The 17,456-nt window shown below is 40.7% G+C and overlaps 1 protein-coding gene across 9 annotated transcripts in view; it reads right to left on the minus strand.

Annotated features, from left to right (window-relative positions):
- The window catches only part of SIPA1L2 (signal induced proliferation associated 1 like 2), a 330,464-nt gene that overhangs the window by 107,945 nt on the left and 205,063 nt on the right, over positions 1-17,456 (minus strand). For 6 of the 9 annotated variants that reach the window (XM_075596857.1, XM_075596850.1, XM_075596848.1 and 3 more), the window contains exons 10-12: positions 12,511-12,768; positions 6,394-6,546; positions 5,669-5,769 (exon numbers count right to left, since the gene is read on the minus strand). In XM_075596857.1, the coding sequence (XP_075452972.1) occupies positions 5,669-5,769; positions 6,394-6,546; positions 12,511-12,768 (512 nt within the window). The remainder of the gene's footprint in view (positions 1-5,668; positions 5,770-6,393; positions 6,547-12,510; positions 12,769-17,456) is intronic. The other 3 variants (XM_075596853.1, XM_075596855.1, XM_075596856.1) reach the window with 2 other exon arrangements.

Here is a 17,456-nt window from a genome sequence, read left to right on the forward strand (position 1 = left end):
AAATAAATAGATGATACCGTTCTGTGGCTAACAAAATGCTTTTATTTGTGCGAGCTTTCGAGATACACTGATCTCTTCTTCCGGCGATGTTACAATGAATGAAGCAAAAGGTAAACTTAAAAACAGTGTCTCTTGGAATGTTATCTGTGCTGTTCCTTCCCCCGGTGTGGATGTGTTTTATGGCTAGAGGTGTTAAATGGTTACTGAAAGCAAGTGAAGAAAGAGTGTGTATGTGTATCAGTGTGAATAAAAATGAATGGAGAGCCCACAGTATATACAGTGCTTTACACAAGGTGTGTGTGGAGTGGGACTGGATATAAATGGTGTGGGTGGGTGTGGAAATGTGAGAGTTAGTAGCACAACTAAAAGTGTGTGTGGATACTTAGTGGTCCCTATTGGTGTATAGGGATGGAAAAACAAGGAGTATTAGTATGTCTGAGAGACAGCTGTGTGTGCATACATATAGCACAGTATGTACAGACATGGCCTTTAGCGCTTATGGGACGAGAGTTCACTACTGTCAGTAATGACTCATAAAATTTCGATCTCTGTTTAGGCCACTGCTAAGTGTCCCGAACAGTTGCATAAATTTGTATTCATGCAACCGTCTCTCTTTCGGGGTTTTAAGATTACCTTTGAGTATGGCAACCCTCAGATCGTTCATCTTATGGCCAGAGTCAGAGAAATGTTCGCCAACAGGACTGTCTCTTGTACCGCGTGTGATGCTGTGGCGATGCAGGTTCATTCTCTTGTTAAGCCCCTGCCCTGTCTCACCTATGTAGTAGCAGCCCCCTGGGCATTTCATGCACATGATGAGGTACACGACATTGCTGGAAGAACAGGTGAACCTTCCTCTGATTTTGTATTCCCGATTCCTGTGTGGTATTTGTATTGTGTCCGCTGTGTAGAGCATTGCGCAGGTTTTGCATCTTGGGTCCTGGCATGGTTTTGTCCCGCATTCAGTTGTACTCCTGAATACTTTACTCCTCACCATAATATTCTTGAGATTATGGGGTTGTCTGTATGATAATAAGGGTGCTTCAGGGAAGACCTGTTGCAGTCTTGTATCTTCCTGGAGGATGGGTTGTAGTTTCCTGGCGATCTTGCGTAGGGCTCCTAGGTGTGGGTTATATGTGACCACCAAAGGTACCCTGTCGCTTGTCTCCTTCTGTTTGTATTCAAGGAGATCACTTCTTGGTATTCTGGTGGCTTTGTGAATTTGCTGGTCTACAATTCTGTGGTTATATCCACGGTTTATAAAGTCTGATCGCAAGGCTTTAATCCGCTGGTCTCTGTCTGCTGTGTCGGAGCATATCCGGTTGTATCGTATGGCTTGACTGTAGATGGTTGCATGTTTGGTGTGTGTCGGGTGGAAGCTGTTGTCCCTCAAATAGCTGGCTCTGTCTGTAGGTTTGCGGTATACAGAGGTCTGTAATTGGTTGTTCTTTATAGCAATGGTGGTGTCTAGGAAATGTACTTCATCCGGGGAATGGGTGAGTTTGAGGTTGATGGTCGGGTGGAAAGTATTGAAGTTGTCATAGAACTGTAGGAGGTCCTGTTCGCCAGAGGTCCAAATCAGGAGGATGTCATCGATGTAGCGAAGGTATGTAAGGGGTTTCAAGTGACAGGTGGACAGAAAGTCACTTTCCAGTTTTGCGCAGAACAGATTGGCATACTGTGGCTCCATCCGAGTACCCATAGCGGTCCCGGTTGTCTGAAGGTATGTGTCATTTCCAAATGTGAAGTAGTTATGGGTCAGAATAAATTCGATGCATTTAGTCACTGTCTCTGTGAGTGGCTCCTGCGGTCCCAGAAAGTATCTGCAGGCTCAAATCCCATCCTCGTGGGGGATGTTGGTATAAAGTGACTCTACATCCATGGTTGCTAGTAGTGTTCCTGTTGGGAGGGGGCCAATTGCATTCAGTTTGTTTAGCAGGTCGGTGTTATCCTGGATATAGCTGGGTGTGTTCCTGACAAGTGGTTTTAGAATGCCCTCCACCCAGCCAGAAATATTCTCGGTAAGTGTGCCAGATCCAGAGATAATAGGGCGCCCAGGGTTGCCCTCTTTGTGAATTTTAGGGAGCATGTAGAATGTGCCAGGTTTTGGGTTAGCTGGTATCAGGTCCAGAATTTGTTCTCTTGTGCGGATCGGGAGTGTTTTAATGATCCTGTTGAGTTCTCGCATGTATTTTTTAGTTGGATCCTCCTGCAGTTGGGTGTAATACCTTGAATCAGAGAGTTGCCTGTGTGCTTCCCGCAGGTAGTCTGTGGTGTTCATTATGACCACTGCTCCTCCCTTGTCTGCAGGTTTGATTGTTATGTTGCGGTTGGCCTTTAGCGATTCTATGGCTCTCCTCTCCATCAGTGTCAGATTATATGTTTGTTTCCTTACTTTGTCCAGGATGGTGGTTTTGGCGCTGTGTCTGAAGCTTTCAATGTACCGGTCCAATGTGGACTCCAAATATTCCATGAAAAACTCCTGAAGGGTCTTATTAGCAATAAGGAAAAGAAACTGCACAGACTGAGGCTAAGAATGAGATACTCTGCAGCAGCCAGCACAACAACTAATAATACAAACATTGACAGTCACCAACAGCAGGACTGCACTGTTAACCTCTCAGATTACACACCTAATCAAGCAGAGTCCTCAGTATTATCAAAGGGTCTCACATTCTGCCCTACAAAGCCTATGGACAAGATTGAGCTGTGCAGTGACCTGGAAGAATTCTTCAGAAGGCTGCGTCTTAAGGAGTTCTTCCACAACAGACACAACCAAGATTATGCCAACACGGCAGAAGGAGAGCCGCTGCACATGAGCAGGGAGAAGCAAAAATCAAACTGGATCCCACAAACTGGACGCAACCCCACATTGGACCGGTACATTGAAAGCTTCAGACACAGCGCCAAAACCACCATCCTGGACAAAGTAAGGAACATATAATCTGACACTGATGGAGAGGAGAGCCATAGAATCACTAAAGGCCAACCACAACATAACAATCAAACCTGCGGACAGGGGAGGAGCAGTGGTCATAATGAACACCACAGACTACCTGCGGGAAGCACACAGGCAACTCTCTGATTCAAGGTATTACACCCAACTGCAGGAGGATCCAACTAAAAAATACATGCGAGAACTCAACAGGATCATTAAAACACTCCCGATCCGCACAAGAGAACAAATTCTGGACCTGATACCAGCTAACCCAAAACCTGGCACATTCTACATGCTCCCTAAAATTCACAAAGAGGGCAACCCTGGGCGCCCTATTATCTCTGGATCTGGCACACTTACCGAGAATATTTCTGGCTGGGTGGAGGGCATTCTAAAACCACTTGTCAGGAACACACCCAGCTATATCCAGGATAACACCGACCTGCTAAACAAACTGAATGCAATTGGCCCCCTCCCAACAGGAACACTACTAGCAACCATGGATGTAGAGTCACTTTATACCAACATCCCCCACGAGGATGGGATTTGAGCCTGCAGATACTTTCTGGGACCGCAGGAGCCACTCACAGAGACAGTGACTAAATGCATCGAATTTATTCTGACCCATAACTACTTCACATTTGGAAATGACACATACCTTCAGACAACCGGGACCGCTATGGGTACTCGGATGGCGCCACAGTATGCCAATCTGTTCTGCGCAAAACTGGAAAGTGACTTTCTGTCCACCTGTCACTTGAAACCCCTTACATACCTTCGCTACATCGATGACATCCTCCTGATTTGGACCTCTGGCGAACAGGACCTCCTACAGTTCTATGACAACTTCAATACTTTCCACCCGACCATCAACCTCAAACTCACCCATTCCCCGGATGAAGTACATTTCCTAGACACCACCATTACTATAAAGAACAACCAATTACAGACCTCTGTATACCGCAAACCTACAGACAGAGCCAGCTATTTGAGGGACAACAGCTTCCACCCGACACACACCAAACATGCAACCATCTACAGTCAAGCCATACGATACAACCGGATATGCTCCGACACAGCAGACAGAGACCAGCGGATTAAAGCCTTGCGATCAGACTTTATAAACCGTGGATATAACCACAGAATTGTAGACCAGCAAATTCACAAAGCCACCAGAATACCAAGAAGTGATCTCCTTGAATACAAACAGAAGGAGACAAGCGACAGGGTACCTTTGGTGGTCACATATAACCCACACCTAGGAGCCCTACGCAAGATCGCCAGGAAACTACAACCCATCCTCTAGGAAGATACAAGACTGCAACAGGTCTTCCCTGAAGCACCCTTATTATCATACAGACAACCCCATAATCTCAAGAATATTATGGTGAGGAGTAAAGTATTCAGGAGTACAACTGAATGCGGGACAAAACCATGCCAGGACCCAAGATGCAAAACCTGCGCAATGCTCTACACAGCGGACACAATACAAATACCACACAGGAATCGGGTAAACAAAATCAGAGGAAGGTTCACCTGTTCTTCCAGCAATGTCGTGTACCTCATCATGTGCATGAAATGCCCAGGGGGCTGCTACTACATAGGTGAGACAGGGCAGGGGCTTAACAAGAGAATGAACCTGCATCGCCACAGCATCACACGCGGTACAAGAGACAGTCCTGTTGGCGAACATTTCTCTGACTCTGGCCATAAGATGAACGATCTGAGGGTTGCCATACTCAAAGGTAATCTTAAAACCCCGAAAGAGAGACGGTTGCATGAATACAAATTTATGCAACTGTTCGGGACACTTAGCAGTGGCCTAAACAGAGATCGAAATTTTATGAGTCATTACTGACAGTAGTGAACTCTCGTCCCATAAGCGCTAAAGGCCATGTCTGTACATACTGTGCTATATGTATGCACACACAGCTGTCTCTCAGACATACTAATACTCCTTGTTTTTCCATCCCTATACACCAATAGGGACCACTAAGTATCCACACACACTTTTAGTTGTGCTACTAACTCTCACATTTCCACACCCACCCACACCATTTATATCCAGTCCCACTCCACACACACCTTGTGTAAAGCACTGTATATACTGTGGGCTCTCCATTCATTTTTATTCACACTGATACACATACACACTCTTTCTTCACTTGCTTTCAGTAACCATTTAACACCTCTAGCCATAAAACACATCCACACCGGGGGAAGGAACAGCACAGATAACATTCCAAGAGACACTGTTTTTAAGTTTACCTTTTGCTTCATTCATTGTAACATCGCCGGAAGAAGAGATCAGTGTATCTCGAAAGCTCGCACAAATAAAAGCATTTTGTTAGCCACAGAACGGTATCATCTATTTATTTTTTTGATTATATATATATATATATATATATATATATATATATATATATATATATATATATATATATATATACACACACACACACACACACATAAACTTATGTACATATATAAACATATATATATATATATATATATATATATATATATAAACTATATATATATATATATATATATATATATATATACACATACACAGATACTGTATATATTTTCAATGATTACAAATGCGTTATGAGTTAGCAATATATGAAAATAATTCTGAAGATTACAATTTCCTCAAAGTCCATTTCATTCTTCTCTAACAGTTTTATAATATAAGTCCCCATTCTGTGCTATGCTGTGCTGTATTATTACCAGAATGTTTGATTCCATCCAAACTTTCATCACAATCTCTAATCGCTTCACATTCCATGGAAGCTGACCCTTGATTTTCATGCAGAAGAGGGGATGAACACCTGTCAATAAGAGCAAATTATTATAAGGCATTGATAACTGTACATAACGTATCTGGAGATTTTTACATGAACTACAGTTTAATTGAATTTGGGATATACTGTAAAAATATTTGCCAAGAAAAAAACATAGATCATGTAATAAAAAAGTAACTATATTAATGTTGTAGATCAACGCTGAACATTACAGAAGGTGCCACAAACATGTCAGTATTGAATTGCAATAGGGCATTGAAGAGTTTAATTTAAGTTAAATTGAAATAATTGAACCATTGGACACAAAGATTTAATATCTTCTAGCAAATCCAGGCCTCGGTGTTTGTTTAAGGTTATTAGAAGGTCAACTGCAAAATTCTGTCTAGTAGATATCACACAAGGAGATGAATTATATGTATAAATGCCAAAATATTACTTATTGTGTTATATTTGAATGTTATGTACATAAAATGAGTCCTCATACCCATAATGGTTCTGGAGAAGAGTAATTTAACAGCTTGTGTTGTATCCTTTATAGGATAAATGTAAGAGTTCATCAGATATATAATTGCTCTCATGTTGTTGCACTAAAGGGCATCATAACATGTAAAGAATCTTTGTAAATTGACAATGGTTAGCAATCATTATTACCCCTCGTATCCCATATGCTGCCTCCAGTGGCTACTTCCGCTGGGTCCTGGATCACTGGAGGAAGACCGGTTGCTCGGAGAACTTCTGTAATGTTGACTAGAATCATTAACAGTGCACTGAGGTATTTGTGGAGTTTCAACATCTTGAACTGGCCTGTTTTATTTTTTTTTTTTTAACAAATAAACATTTGTATATAATTATCAAGCATGGAGGCTTACATACAAAAAAGTTCACAAGTGGACACAACTCAACTTTTCATGGAGGGCTGGTTTTATTACAAAACTAAATGACAAATTAAATAGAACTACTGTAGCATAATGTAAATATATATATATACACACACAAAAAAAATACAGCGCAAGCAGAACAGAGGATTAAATGTGCAAAATTAATAGTATGTAGTTCTAATATTAACCCTCAATGGGACACCCCTATTAGGGAGGAGAGAAGGGAAGGAATGGGTAGGGAAGGATAGGGAAACAGGGAAGGGGAGGGAGATTGGGAAAGGGAGAGGATGGAATGGAAGAGGGGATAGGGATGGGGTGGGAAAGGTAGGTCCAGCTGGACAAGAGCACCTATGGCTGTGCTTTAGTGTGACCCAAGAGAATACAAACAAAACAAACTGCAATTACACAACAAACTACAAACAACAAATAACAATGAATTGTGAACACAGGGAAGGAAAACACAGGATGGGAAGACAGAACGTAGGATGGGAAGACAGAAATACAATGAAAACAAATATGCAACAAGTAAATATAAAAAGAAAAAACTAAGTATGGATAAAAACGCTGAGACTCCATGTAGCTTTCCATAGGAGCAACCACTTTCCTCAAAAATCTATCAAACATAAGAGGAAAGCGCAGGCTCCATAGCGTAATCTAGTAAAAATTACGTTTAATCAAGACAAGGTAAAATCTGCTCACTCGCAAAAGTCGCTAGGACAAATCGCATAAAAAGTCTGTGGCAAGGGGTATTTGCTGGATACTGCGCTCATGGATTCATAGATAGGTAACGTACATCCGCTTCCAGTTTCAGATGTGCATCAGATTGGGCATTCGAATAGCGGTCCTACCAGCAAAAGTGTAGAACCTCTCTTTGTTCCACTGCTACTGGCTAATGATCAGTGATAGCAGACTCCTTTGCCCACAGTACTCAGACAGAAACCCTACGCGTTTCGTTGAATGGGTAATGGCGACTTCATCAGGGGTAATCATGAACGGGGGCTGGTAGCCCTTTATAGTCCATTATTTAACTGTATAATTAGCAATAGTCCAATTCGTAATTTAACCCTCTGTGGGTTGAATGAGTGCTTTAAAAAGGGGCATACTTATATAGATAAAAAAAACAACAACACACTTTGATGGTACTTATGCATGAATGTAACGACAATACACCCAAAGTAACAATAACAAAAAAACAATTTTGCAGAGAGGTGCACAAGCAACACAAACAGAAAAAATGAAATAAATAGTGTATGATATAGAAAAATAAACTATATTATATACCCAAGCAACCATATTACTTGTTGTGCTACTAAAAATAAAAAATATAGACATATATAAAAAAAAAGTTATTTATATATAATAAGATATATATTTATCTGCATAGATGATGAATAATAGAATTAAACCAATTAATAGAATTAAAAACCAATTCCTATGTATACATAACAACGAATATTAATATTCGAATGCACAATCTGGTGCACATCTGAAACTGGAAGCAGATGCACGTCACCTATCTATGAATCCATGAGGTTTCCAGCTATCTACCAGCGCAGTATTCAGCAAAGACCACTTGCCACAGACTTTTTATGCAGACCGTGCTGCCATGTTCTTTTTAGAGAGAAGAGGCTTTCTCCTGGCAACCCTTCCAAACAAACCATACTTGTTCAGTCTTTTTCTAATTGTACTTTCATGAACTTTAACATTTAACATGCTAACTGAGGCCTGTAGAGTCTTAGATGTAACTCTTGTTTTTTTTCCAATTTCTCTGAGCATTGCATGGTCTGACCTTGGGGTGAATTTGCTGGGACGTCCACTCCTGGGAAGATTGGCAATTGTCTTGAATGTTTTCCACTTTTGAATAATCTTTCTCACTGTAGGACTTTAAATATGTTGGAAATGGCCTTATAACCCTTCCCAGATTGATGGGCAGCAACCATTGCTTCTCTAAGATCATTGCTGATGTCTTTCCTCCTTGGCATTGTGTTAACACACACCTGAATGCTCCAGACCAGCAAACTGCTAAAACGTCAGTTTTTATAGAGGTGGTCACACTTGCTGATGATCAATTAATCAAGGGCATTTGATTAGCAGCACCCGTCTCCTACTTAGCATCTAAGTTCCTATGGAAGCTGTAATGTTGTACTTAGTTTTTCACACAAAGCTTCTCCATTTTGGCTTTATTTTTGTTAAATAAATCATGACAGTGTAATATGTCATGTGTTGTTATTCATCTGAGGTTGTATTTACTTAATTTTAAGACCTGCTAAGAAACAGATGATTGTTATTATGAGCAAATGAGCACACAGTGCCACCTTTTGCTTCAAAACCATATAACATGGTCCCCTATAAGCTTATGCTTGCTGCATTTCACAGCTTTGAGCACAGCCTGGGTTAAGATGCATAGCTAGTAAACCCACCGACAAACAGCCGTTTCGACCTTAATGGGTCTCATCAGTGTGGGGTTGGCTATACTGGCTTTTCAAAATAAAGCTTAGGATAGGTTTCACCACACTTAGTTAAGTTATGGTGGGTACAAAAAGTGACAAAAACCCTCCACAGTGTATGTGTGTATATATACACACACTAAACAAATAAGTACCGCAATATCACATCACATAGATAAAAGGTACTTCTACTAAGAACCAGCAAATAATAAAATAATAATATCCAAATAATGGTAGCTAGTGTTGCTCAGGGATAGGAAGAAAATAACAACACAAAAGAAAAAAAGTAATCCCAAATAGAGCACTCGGAGTATACCAAAAAAATGACACATTTATTAGAACATAATAGACAAAATGGACATGAATAAAAACACTAAATAGGGGATCCCAGTAAATACTCTCTAAGCAAAGGATTGGACACAATGTGTATGCTGACCAATAATTCTAGCTGGTCTATGTATTCAGGGAACTGGTTGTAACTGTCCCTGTAAATTCGTGGCCAGTCAATCACCACGAGACAAATACTATAGCTCTAAGTAAAAAAGCTATATCAAGAAAATAACTCTGTATTTACCAGAGTACAGAGTACAGAGGGCTCTGTTTTTTGTGTGGCAAACAATTTTATTGGGTTTTCAACATAATACAAATAATACTGTTAGCTGTTTTTTTTTAATAATACATGTGTATACTCTGTGGTAACCAAAGTGCTTTTATGATAACTTTCTCTGTTTTGTTGTTGTTTTTTGTTTCGTGTGTGTGTGTGTGTGTGTGTGTGTGTGTGTGTGTGTGTGTGTGTGTGTGTGTGTGTGTGTGTGTGTGTGTGTGTGTGTGTGTGTGTGTGTGTGTATATGGTGGGTAAAAAAAAAGTGACAAAAACTCTCCACAGTAAAGCATATAGCAAATTGAAATATTACTGTATGCTCATTTGCATGTCAGACAGGTCGGAAGCAAAAGGTTTTGAAGCAAAAGGTGGCACTGTGTGCTCATTTGCATGTCATTTCCCAGAATCCCTTGCTGCAGTGGAAGCACTGTGTGCTGGGTGATAATGGTGAAAGGCAGGGGTGCAGACCTGTCTAAGACATGCAAATGAGCATACAGTAATATTTCCAATATATATATACATTTTTTTTCAAACACATACAGTATATAGCCATGTATTATACAAGTAAGTATAGAATTCTGCAAATAAGGGCCTAAAGGGTGTTTTTTTTTTTAATTGAAATTATTATTACCCTGTATGTGTTTCATTGACAGCCAGAGCATTTAAGATAACAAGTCAGAATCTATAAGAAGATCCTGCTAGGTGATGTGAAAATCATATGCTAAGCTGTTAATGAGACCGGATTAAGAGAATTACCAAGAATCACCTTGGTTACTAATCATTTAGCTTTAATGTGCTTGAATGTGTTCTCTATATGAACATGACTACTATAAGTACATCCTACACTTTATTAACTCACACTTAATTTTGTTGTAGAAATATGCCTAAATTATTCTGAAAAACACTACTTTTAGTTATGAAACAAACAAATAACTATGCTCAAGGGCTTCAAAGAACCAGCTGGGCATAAATAGATTAGATATTAGTAATCATACTGATAAAAGTAATAAAAAATGATATGAAAATAAACATGAATACTGCTCTAATGAATGGTGGTTGAGTATAAGTTACAAAAGCATATGGCTATAATACAATTTGACTATACAAAAAAAATATATATAAAACCAGATAAATAGACTATGATAATGAATATATAGTATTAAACCTACAAAAAAACTGTTATAACTTGAAATCAACTATTAACCCCCAGTTTTAGAGATTTCTAGCCATGTTGTGCAGAACAATCTCATTCAAAGGATCATGGGACAACTTTTATATGCATGCATTTCTCTTATCATATTTTCGTGGAACAGATCACTTTGAGTAGTCTTCTTTATTAAAATCAGGGGTTCTATATATATTTGTAAATAGCCAGAATACTTATTTACCTTTCTTTGCCACAAAGACAGTGATCCAGACCATAAAGCTTTATCATTCTACCATTTGACAGTGAACTGTCAGTATTTGATTAGAAAAAACAATTCTAATTCTTAAAACACATATTTTCAGTTTTTGTGCGCCAGTTATCACACAAAAAAACCTACAAATATGGCACCAACCTACAAACATGGCTGCCAGGGTCACCAAGACAAAGCCGCAGTTTTTCTACCGAATGCCGGACCGAGCATATTGTTTCCCAAATTTGCCTGGGGGCACTTTGGTCCACCCTGGGATTGCCACTCCTGAACCAGGGAGACCCTGAACATCAGGGGACAAACGATTCAGGTATAAGAAAAATAAATTCTGTTAAACCAGATTATTCTTTTAATCAGATATCTGACTAGGCAACAGATCCTTCTATATATTTTTTTTAAAGTATTTTGTAGAACTACATAAAGTAAAAACGATTTTTGTATTCGCAATTATTTTTTTATTAACATTGGCCATATTTTCATAAATGTTAGGATCAAAGTTGTTCTCTGAATAATAATAAATAATATATTTGCAACTTTTTCGCCAGCTGCGAATGCCGAAAGTTTGTTTCTTTAGCTTTAACCCATTGATAGCTAAAGGGGTGTGTGACATACTGCAAAGGAAATGGTTAAAATAAACTGTTACACTTGAGTATTCTCTGTATAGACAGAAAGCTTTAATATCAAACAGCAACAGGTTTGGGATCAAGCTTTCTGGGAAAGCTTAGGTTAGGTTAGGGAGTGGATCACTACACTTACTCTGATAACAATGACACTGATTTTGAATCAGGGGAATCTGGTTAAATTCCTGGTGTCAGCTGCTTGTGTAAATCACTTTATCTCCCTGTGCCTCCTCTGGGCTGGGACTGGGTCGGTAAAATTCCTATGTGCTGCGTACCGCGCACTATACTGTAATTGTGAAGCACTTTAAGTCCCATTGGGAGAAAAGTGCTACATGAAATAAAGTTATTATTAATATTATTATCCACCAGGGCAAACAGTAATGGAAAGTTTACAAAATACGTCATCAGGAACCTTTTTAAAAACTTAAACAAAGAGATCAACATCAACTTTTCTTAACATTAATTTTAGGGCACATTCAAATCATATTTAACGGTGCAGAAAAATACCACTGCCATGCTTCACCATTATATTTGATTTTTAAAAAAGTACTAACCATATATGCAGTATTTTTCTGTATAAATAGTGTAAAATATGAGGATATAATAAAATAGTGACAATAACGCAATGGTAAACATGAGGGTCCCCTTCTATAATGTAAGATCTGATTATACTACATCATTTACTGTGCCTGTTGGTCTGTTTATTTTCTGAACACAAACATATAAAGCTGACATAAAAACATGAAAAACTTTACAGCTTTGTCTAAAATCAGAGATTTAAGAATCAGCATTAAAGAAATACATTACCTCACACCATCTGGCAACTTCCGATCAAAGGATGTGCTGCGAGGGATAGCGGACTGGGATTGCTGCAGAAGCTGCTGGCATGGCAGTCTGTCAGATGTTTCTAAAATTGGAGAGGCACGTGAAGTAGGCTGCCCTGCAGGAGTTTGCACCCGGTGCCAAGTGGTATTGCGCCTGAAAGGGGTTTTGTATTCACACGGAGTGCCTTCACTGTCTAGTTTGTATTCCACCATTGGGATTCTGCACAGTTCCGAACAGCCCCTGCAGGATCAGAAGATGCAAAAGAAATACCAGAGAAATTAAGCATGCAACAGCGGGCTCTTCATTTTAAACCAATACTGAAAACTACAATTTTCTAGCTGGGAAATAAATGGACATCTATTGCATTAAGGATGCAGTGGAACTTTACAATAAGTATTAGAATTCCACGAGACTGAAACCACTTAATCGTGTGGCACTTTCTCAACCATAAGAGGTAGTTTATAAACGTATAATATGTTTAATTGTAATTGAAAATTAAGGTCCAAAAGCATACAATGTTTTGTTGAGGGCTAGCTGATGGCGTACAACCAAATCAGGGCTGCGTTATATAGAAGTTTAAGAAATCATACCTGTGGCAATATTAAATATATATTTTTAATGTTTTATATAAACATTTATCCAACAAACTATTGGGGGTGCTACAATAAAATATATAATCAGGATGAAAATGCGAATGTAAATGCAATTAATAAAAGAACAAACAAATGCAATAGGGTAATTGATGCAGCTTCCATATATTTGGAGTCAAAAGTGGAATTTGAAAACTCACCATCTACAGAAAATGATTATTTTGCAATCACAACCAGAATACTTTTTTTGACAGTGATGGTTTTTTTAGGTTGTGTTTCTAAATTCATGGCATTATCTCGACATGAAGAAAAAGTATAACAAGTGTAGCCACACAACTGCAGCCAGACAATGTATCTACATTTCAATTTTCTCAGGTTTATGAGATTTATCATCAAGTGTCAAATGAAATTAACAAATCACTGCAAGCCCATCACTATCTGTATATGAACTTAATTATATGTGAACAGTCATGATGAGAATGTTATATATTTTACATGTCAATATTATAGTTTAAAACAGCAATCCCCCCAAAGATGTTTATGAGTTTAACATGCATAAAATGAGTATCTTGCCCGATAGCATATCCTGCTCTCCTTTAGAATATTTTTTGTAGTGTAAAAACTCAAGATTTTCTCCATCTCTAACTTCTGTGGTTACGATGGTAACCTTTTCTGGGGAAAGGTCCATTTTAACCTGCTTGAAATGTAAAATGCTTATATCTCCTAAAAGAGAGCATTACAATGTAAAATATAAAAATAGCATTGGAAATACAGCTCAACCCCGTTATAGCACGATCCGCTACAACACGAATCCGCTTATAACGCGGTCTGAGCATGGAACCCGATTTGAAATCCGCCTTACCGGCATATAGATCGCTCTCCTCACTTCATAGGGCTGTGTACACGTGCTGCTCTCTCCTCATCTCCATTACGTGCTCGTCTCTCTGCTCTTCTCTCCTGTTGTGTGCTGCGTCATTTTTTTTTAAACATTCATGCTAAATGCTTTATTGACTACCGGACACATACAAATTGAACATTAATACATTTTGTATAAAACACATGCAGGGTTCGAACTCAGGACCTTCTCATACCTATGCCTTACCTCTTACCTCTACACCATAGGCTTGTATGACAAAACTTAACCTATAAATATAATGGTGTAGAGGTAAGAGGTAAGGCGTTGGTATGAGAAGTTTCTGAGTTCGAACCCTGCATGTGTTTTATACAAAATGTATTAATGTTCAATTTGTATGTGTCCGGTAGCCAATAAAGCATTAAGCATTGAATGTTTAAAAAAAATGATGCAGCGAGAGAGATGAGCACGTGGGGAGAGGAGAGCAGAGAGATGAGCGTGTGGAGACCAGAGTACTAGCACATACAGAGCTAGATGCCGGTGAAATTTTTACGCGACCCCAGTTATAACGCGGTCTCGGGTTGTGGACCCCAAGGACTGCGTTATAACGGGGTACAGCTGTATCTCTCAAATAAACCATTCAATGCAAAAAAATGGATCAGCGCACAGTGCTGTTTAACCCTGTTAGTGCTGCCATGCCAGTGGTCTTATGACATACCGTGTGCATTACGGCACTATGCTTGTTTTCTAGTGTTAGATCGCAAGCAGTATGGAATTGCATTGAGATCATGTAATCCGCTCAGGAGCGATCGCATGATCAAAAGGTGGCAGGATTATATAGCACTGGAGGGGTTAAGGAAGACGGATGCAGACCGTACACAACAAAACTATACACTTAGCTTACTTTAAGCAGCAATCCCCTCACTTGTTTTATCCTTGAGGTTTTTCCTTTTCTTTTAATTTGTAATCAGACCGCCAAAGCTGAACAAAGCTATTCTCAACTGCCAAGTTCTCAAGGAAAATCTACCTTTAATGTGATTTTTGTGTGCACATTTTGTTAATTAAAGTGGCCTCACTTTCTGATGTATTGGATAATACTGATGGTCATTGTAATAATTTATTGCTATAGATAAATTAAAAGTAACATTATCAGGTTCCAGGAGTTGAGCAGTCTAGTATAATAGCAAAAGTGAAATACACCGCTCACTTAATAATATCCTAATATAAGCGAAACATGATTATATTGTAAGGTGCATAAGAACATACTTAATTTGATAGTGTATAGTATATATTTTGGATGTGATAAAATGTTGTTATTTTTTTTGTTTTTGTATATTTGATGGTCCAGTTGATCATTTATGATTGCCAATCAGATAATATCACACACACACACAGACCCATACACACACACACACCCAGACCCATATACACACACACACACACACACACAGACCCATATACACACACACACACACACACACCCAGACCCATATACACACACACACACACATCCAGACCCATATACACACACACACACCCCCATATACACACACACACCCATATACACACACACACACACACCCATATACACACACACACACACCCATATATACACACACACACACACCCATATACACACACACACACACACGACAGGGGTAAGAAGAGGAAAGGCTGCGCGACCGAGCACCACAACCCTCCCTTCCCCCCCCCCGACCATCTCCCGGCCTGCTCGAGCAGCCACGGGACCGTGGGGAAGCGGAGACCAAGGAGGTAAGGGGGGAACACCCCCGCTACCATCTCCAGCCCCACGCGGGACCGGGGAAAGAAGGAGGGGAACACCCCCACTACCATCACTCGCGGCGCGAGTATCGGGGGAAGCCGGAAATGGCGTGGGACCGGTGAGAGAAGGGGGGGGACACCCCCACTACCATCACTCGCGGCGCGAGTATCGGGGAAGCGGTGCGGGACCGGGGGAGAAGGGGGGGACACCCCCACTACCATCACTCGCGGCGCGAGTATCGGGGAAGCGGTGCGGGACTGGGGAGAGAAGGGGGGGACACCCCCACTACCATCACTCGCGGAGCGAGTATCGGGGAAGCGGCGCGGGACCGGGGAGAGAAGGGGGGGACACCCCCACTACCATCACTCGCGGCGCGAGTATCGGGGGAAGCCGGAAATGGCACGGGACCGGTGAGAGAAGGGGGGGGACACCCCCACTACCATCACTCGCGGAGCGAGTATCGGGGAAGCGGCGGGGAACCGGGGAGAGAAGGGGGGGTCACCCCCACTACCATCACTCGCGGCGCGAGTATCGAGGGAAGCGGCGCGGGACCGGGGAGAGAAGGGGGGGACACCCCCACTACCATCACTCGCCCTACGGCGCGAGTATCGGGGGGGAGGAAGCGGGGAAACACCTTGGCTCGCAGGGAAGGAGCAGAGGGGCCGGAGGATTGGAGAGTACTTACTCTGCAACATAACTCCGGCCAGAAAGAATGGCCGCTCGTTGGGGGCGGGCTCATATAGAGCCTGGCCGCGTGCCCACAATGCCTGGGAGCGCGCGCCAATCAGCTGTCAGGTAGGGGGAGTTATTTATTTATTTTTCTGGCAGCGCGAGCGGGGAAAATTTTAGCGCGAAGCAGGGAAATATAAAAAAATAAAAAACACGTGTGCTGCTTGGGCCAATATTTACTCGGCCGGGGATTAAATCCACTCGCCCCGGGCGTGTAAATGTATAGGATTGTCGAACACTGTGTGTGTGTGTATATATGTCAAATCACCAAAAAATCTACTCGCCACACAAAAATAATCTACTCGCCACCTAGTACCAAACGTGTGCTGCTTGGGCCAATATTTACTCGCCCGGGGGTTAAATCCACTCGCCCGGGGCGAGCAAATGTATAGGTTTGTCGAACACTGTATATATACATATATATATATATATACATATATACATATACATATATACATATATATATATATATATATATATATATATACACACAGTGTTCGACAAACCTATACATTTGCTCGCCCCGGGCGAGTGGATTTAACATCGTGGCGAGCTCCTATTGGCCCAAGCAGCACACGTTTGGTACTAGGTGGCGAGTAGATTTTTTTGTTCGGCGAGTAGATTTTTTTGGTGATTTGTCGACCACTGTATATATATATATATATACACACATACACACACACTTTTTTTTACCCACATAACCTTAATAATGTGTGGTGAAGACCTACTCTCAGTCTCAAAGCAGAGCCAGTACAACCAACCTCACACTGAAGAAACCCACACGGTCTGTGAGTAGGTTTACTGGCTTTGCATCTCATCCCAGCCTATGTTTAAAAGCTGTGTTTAAAGCAGCATGCATTGGCTTAAGGGTTGTTCATGTAATGTGAGCTTGAGACAAAAGGTGGCACTGTGTGCTCATTTGCATGTCATTTCCCAGAATCCCTTGCTGCAGTTGCAGTGTAAGTGCTGTGTG

This window comes from Ascaphus truei, chromosome 4, assembly GCF_040206685.1.
Source record: "Ascaphus truei isolate aAscTru1 chromosome 4, aAscTru1.hap1, whole genome shotgun sequence".
Classification (NCBI taxonomy): domain Eukaryota; kingdom Metazoa; phylum Chordata; class Amphibia; order Anura; family Ascaphidae; genus Ascaphus; species Ascaphus truei.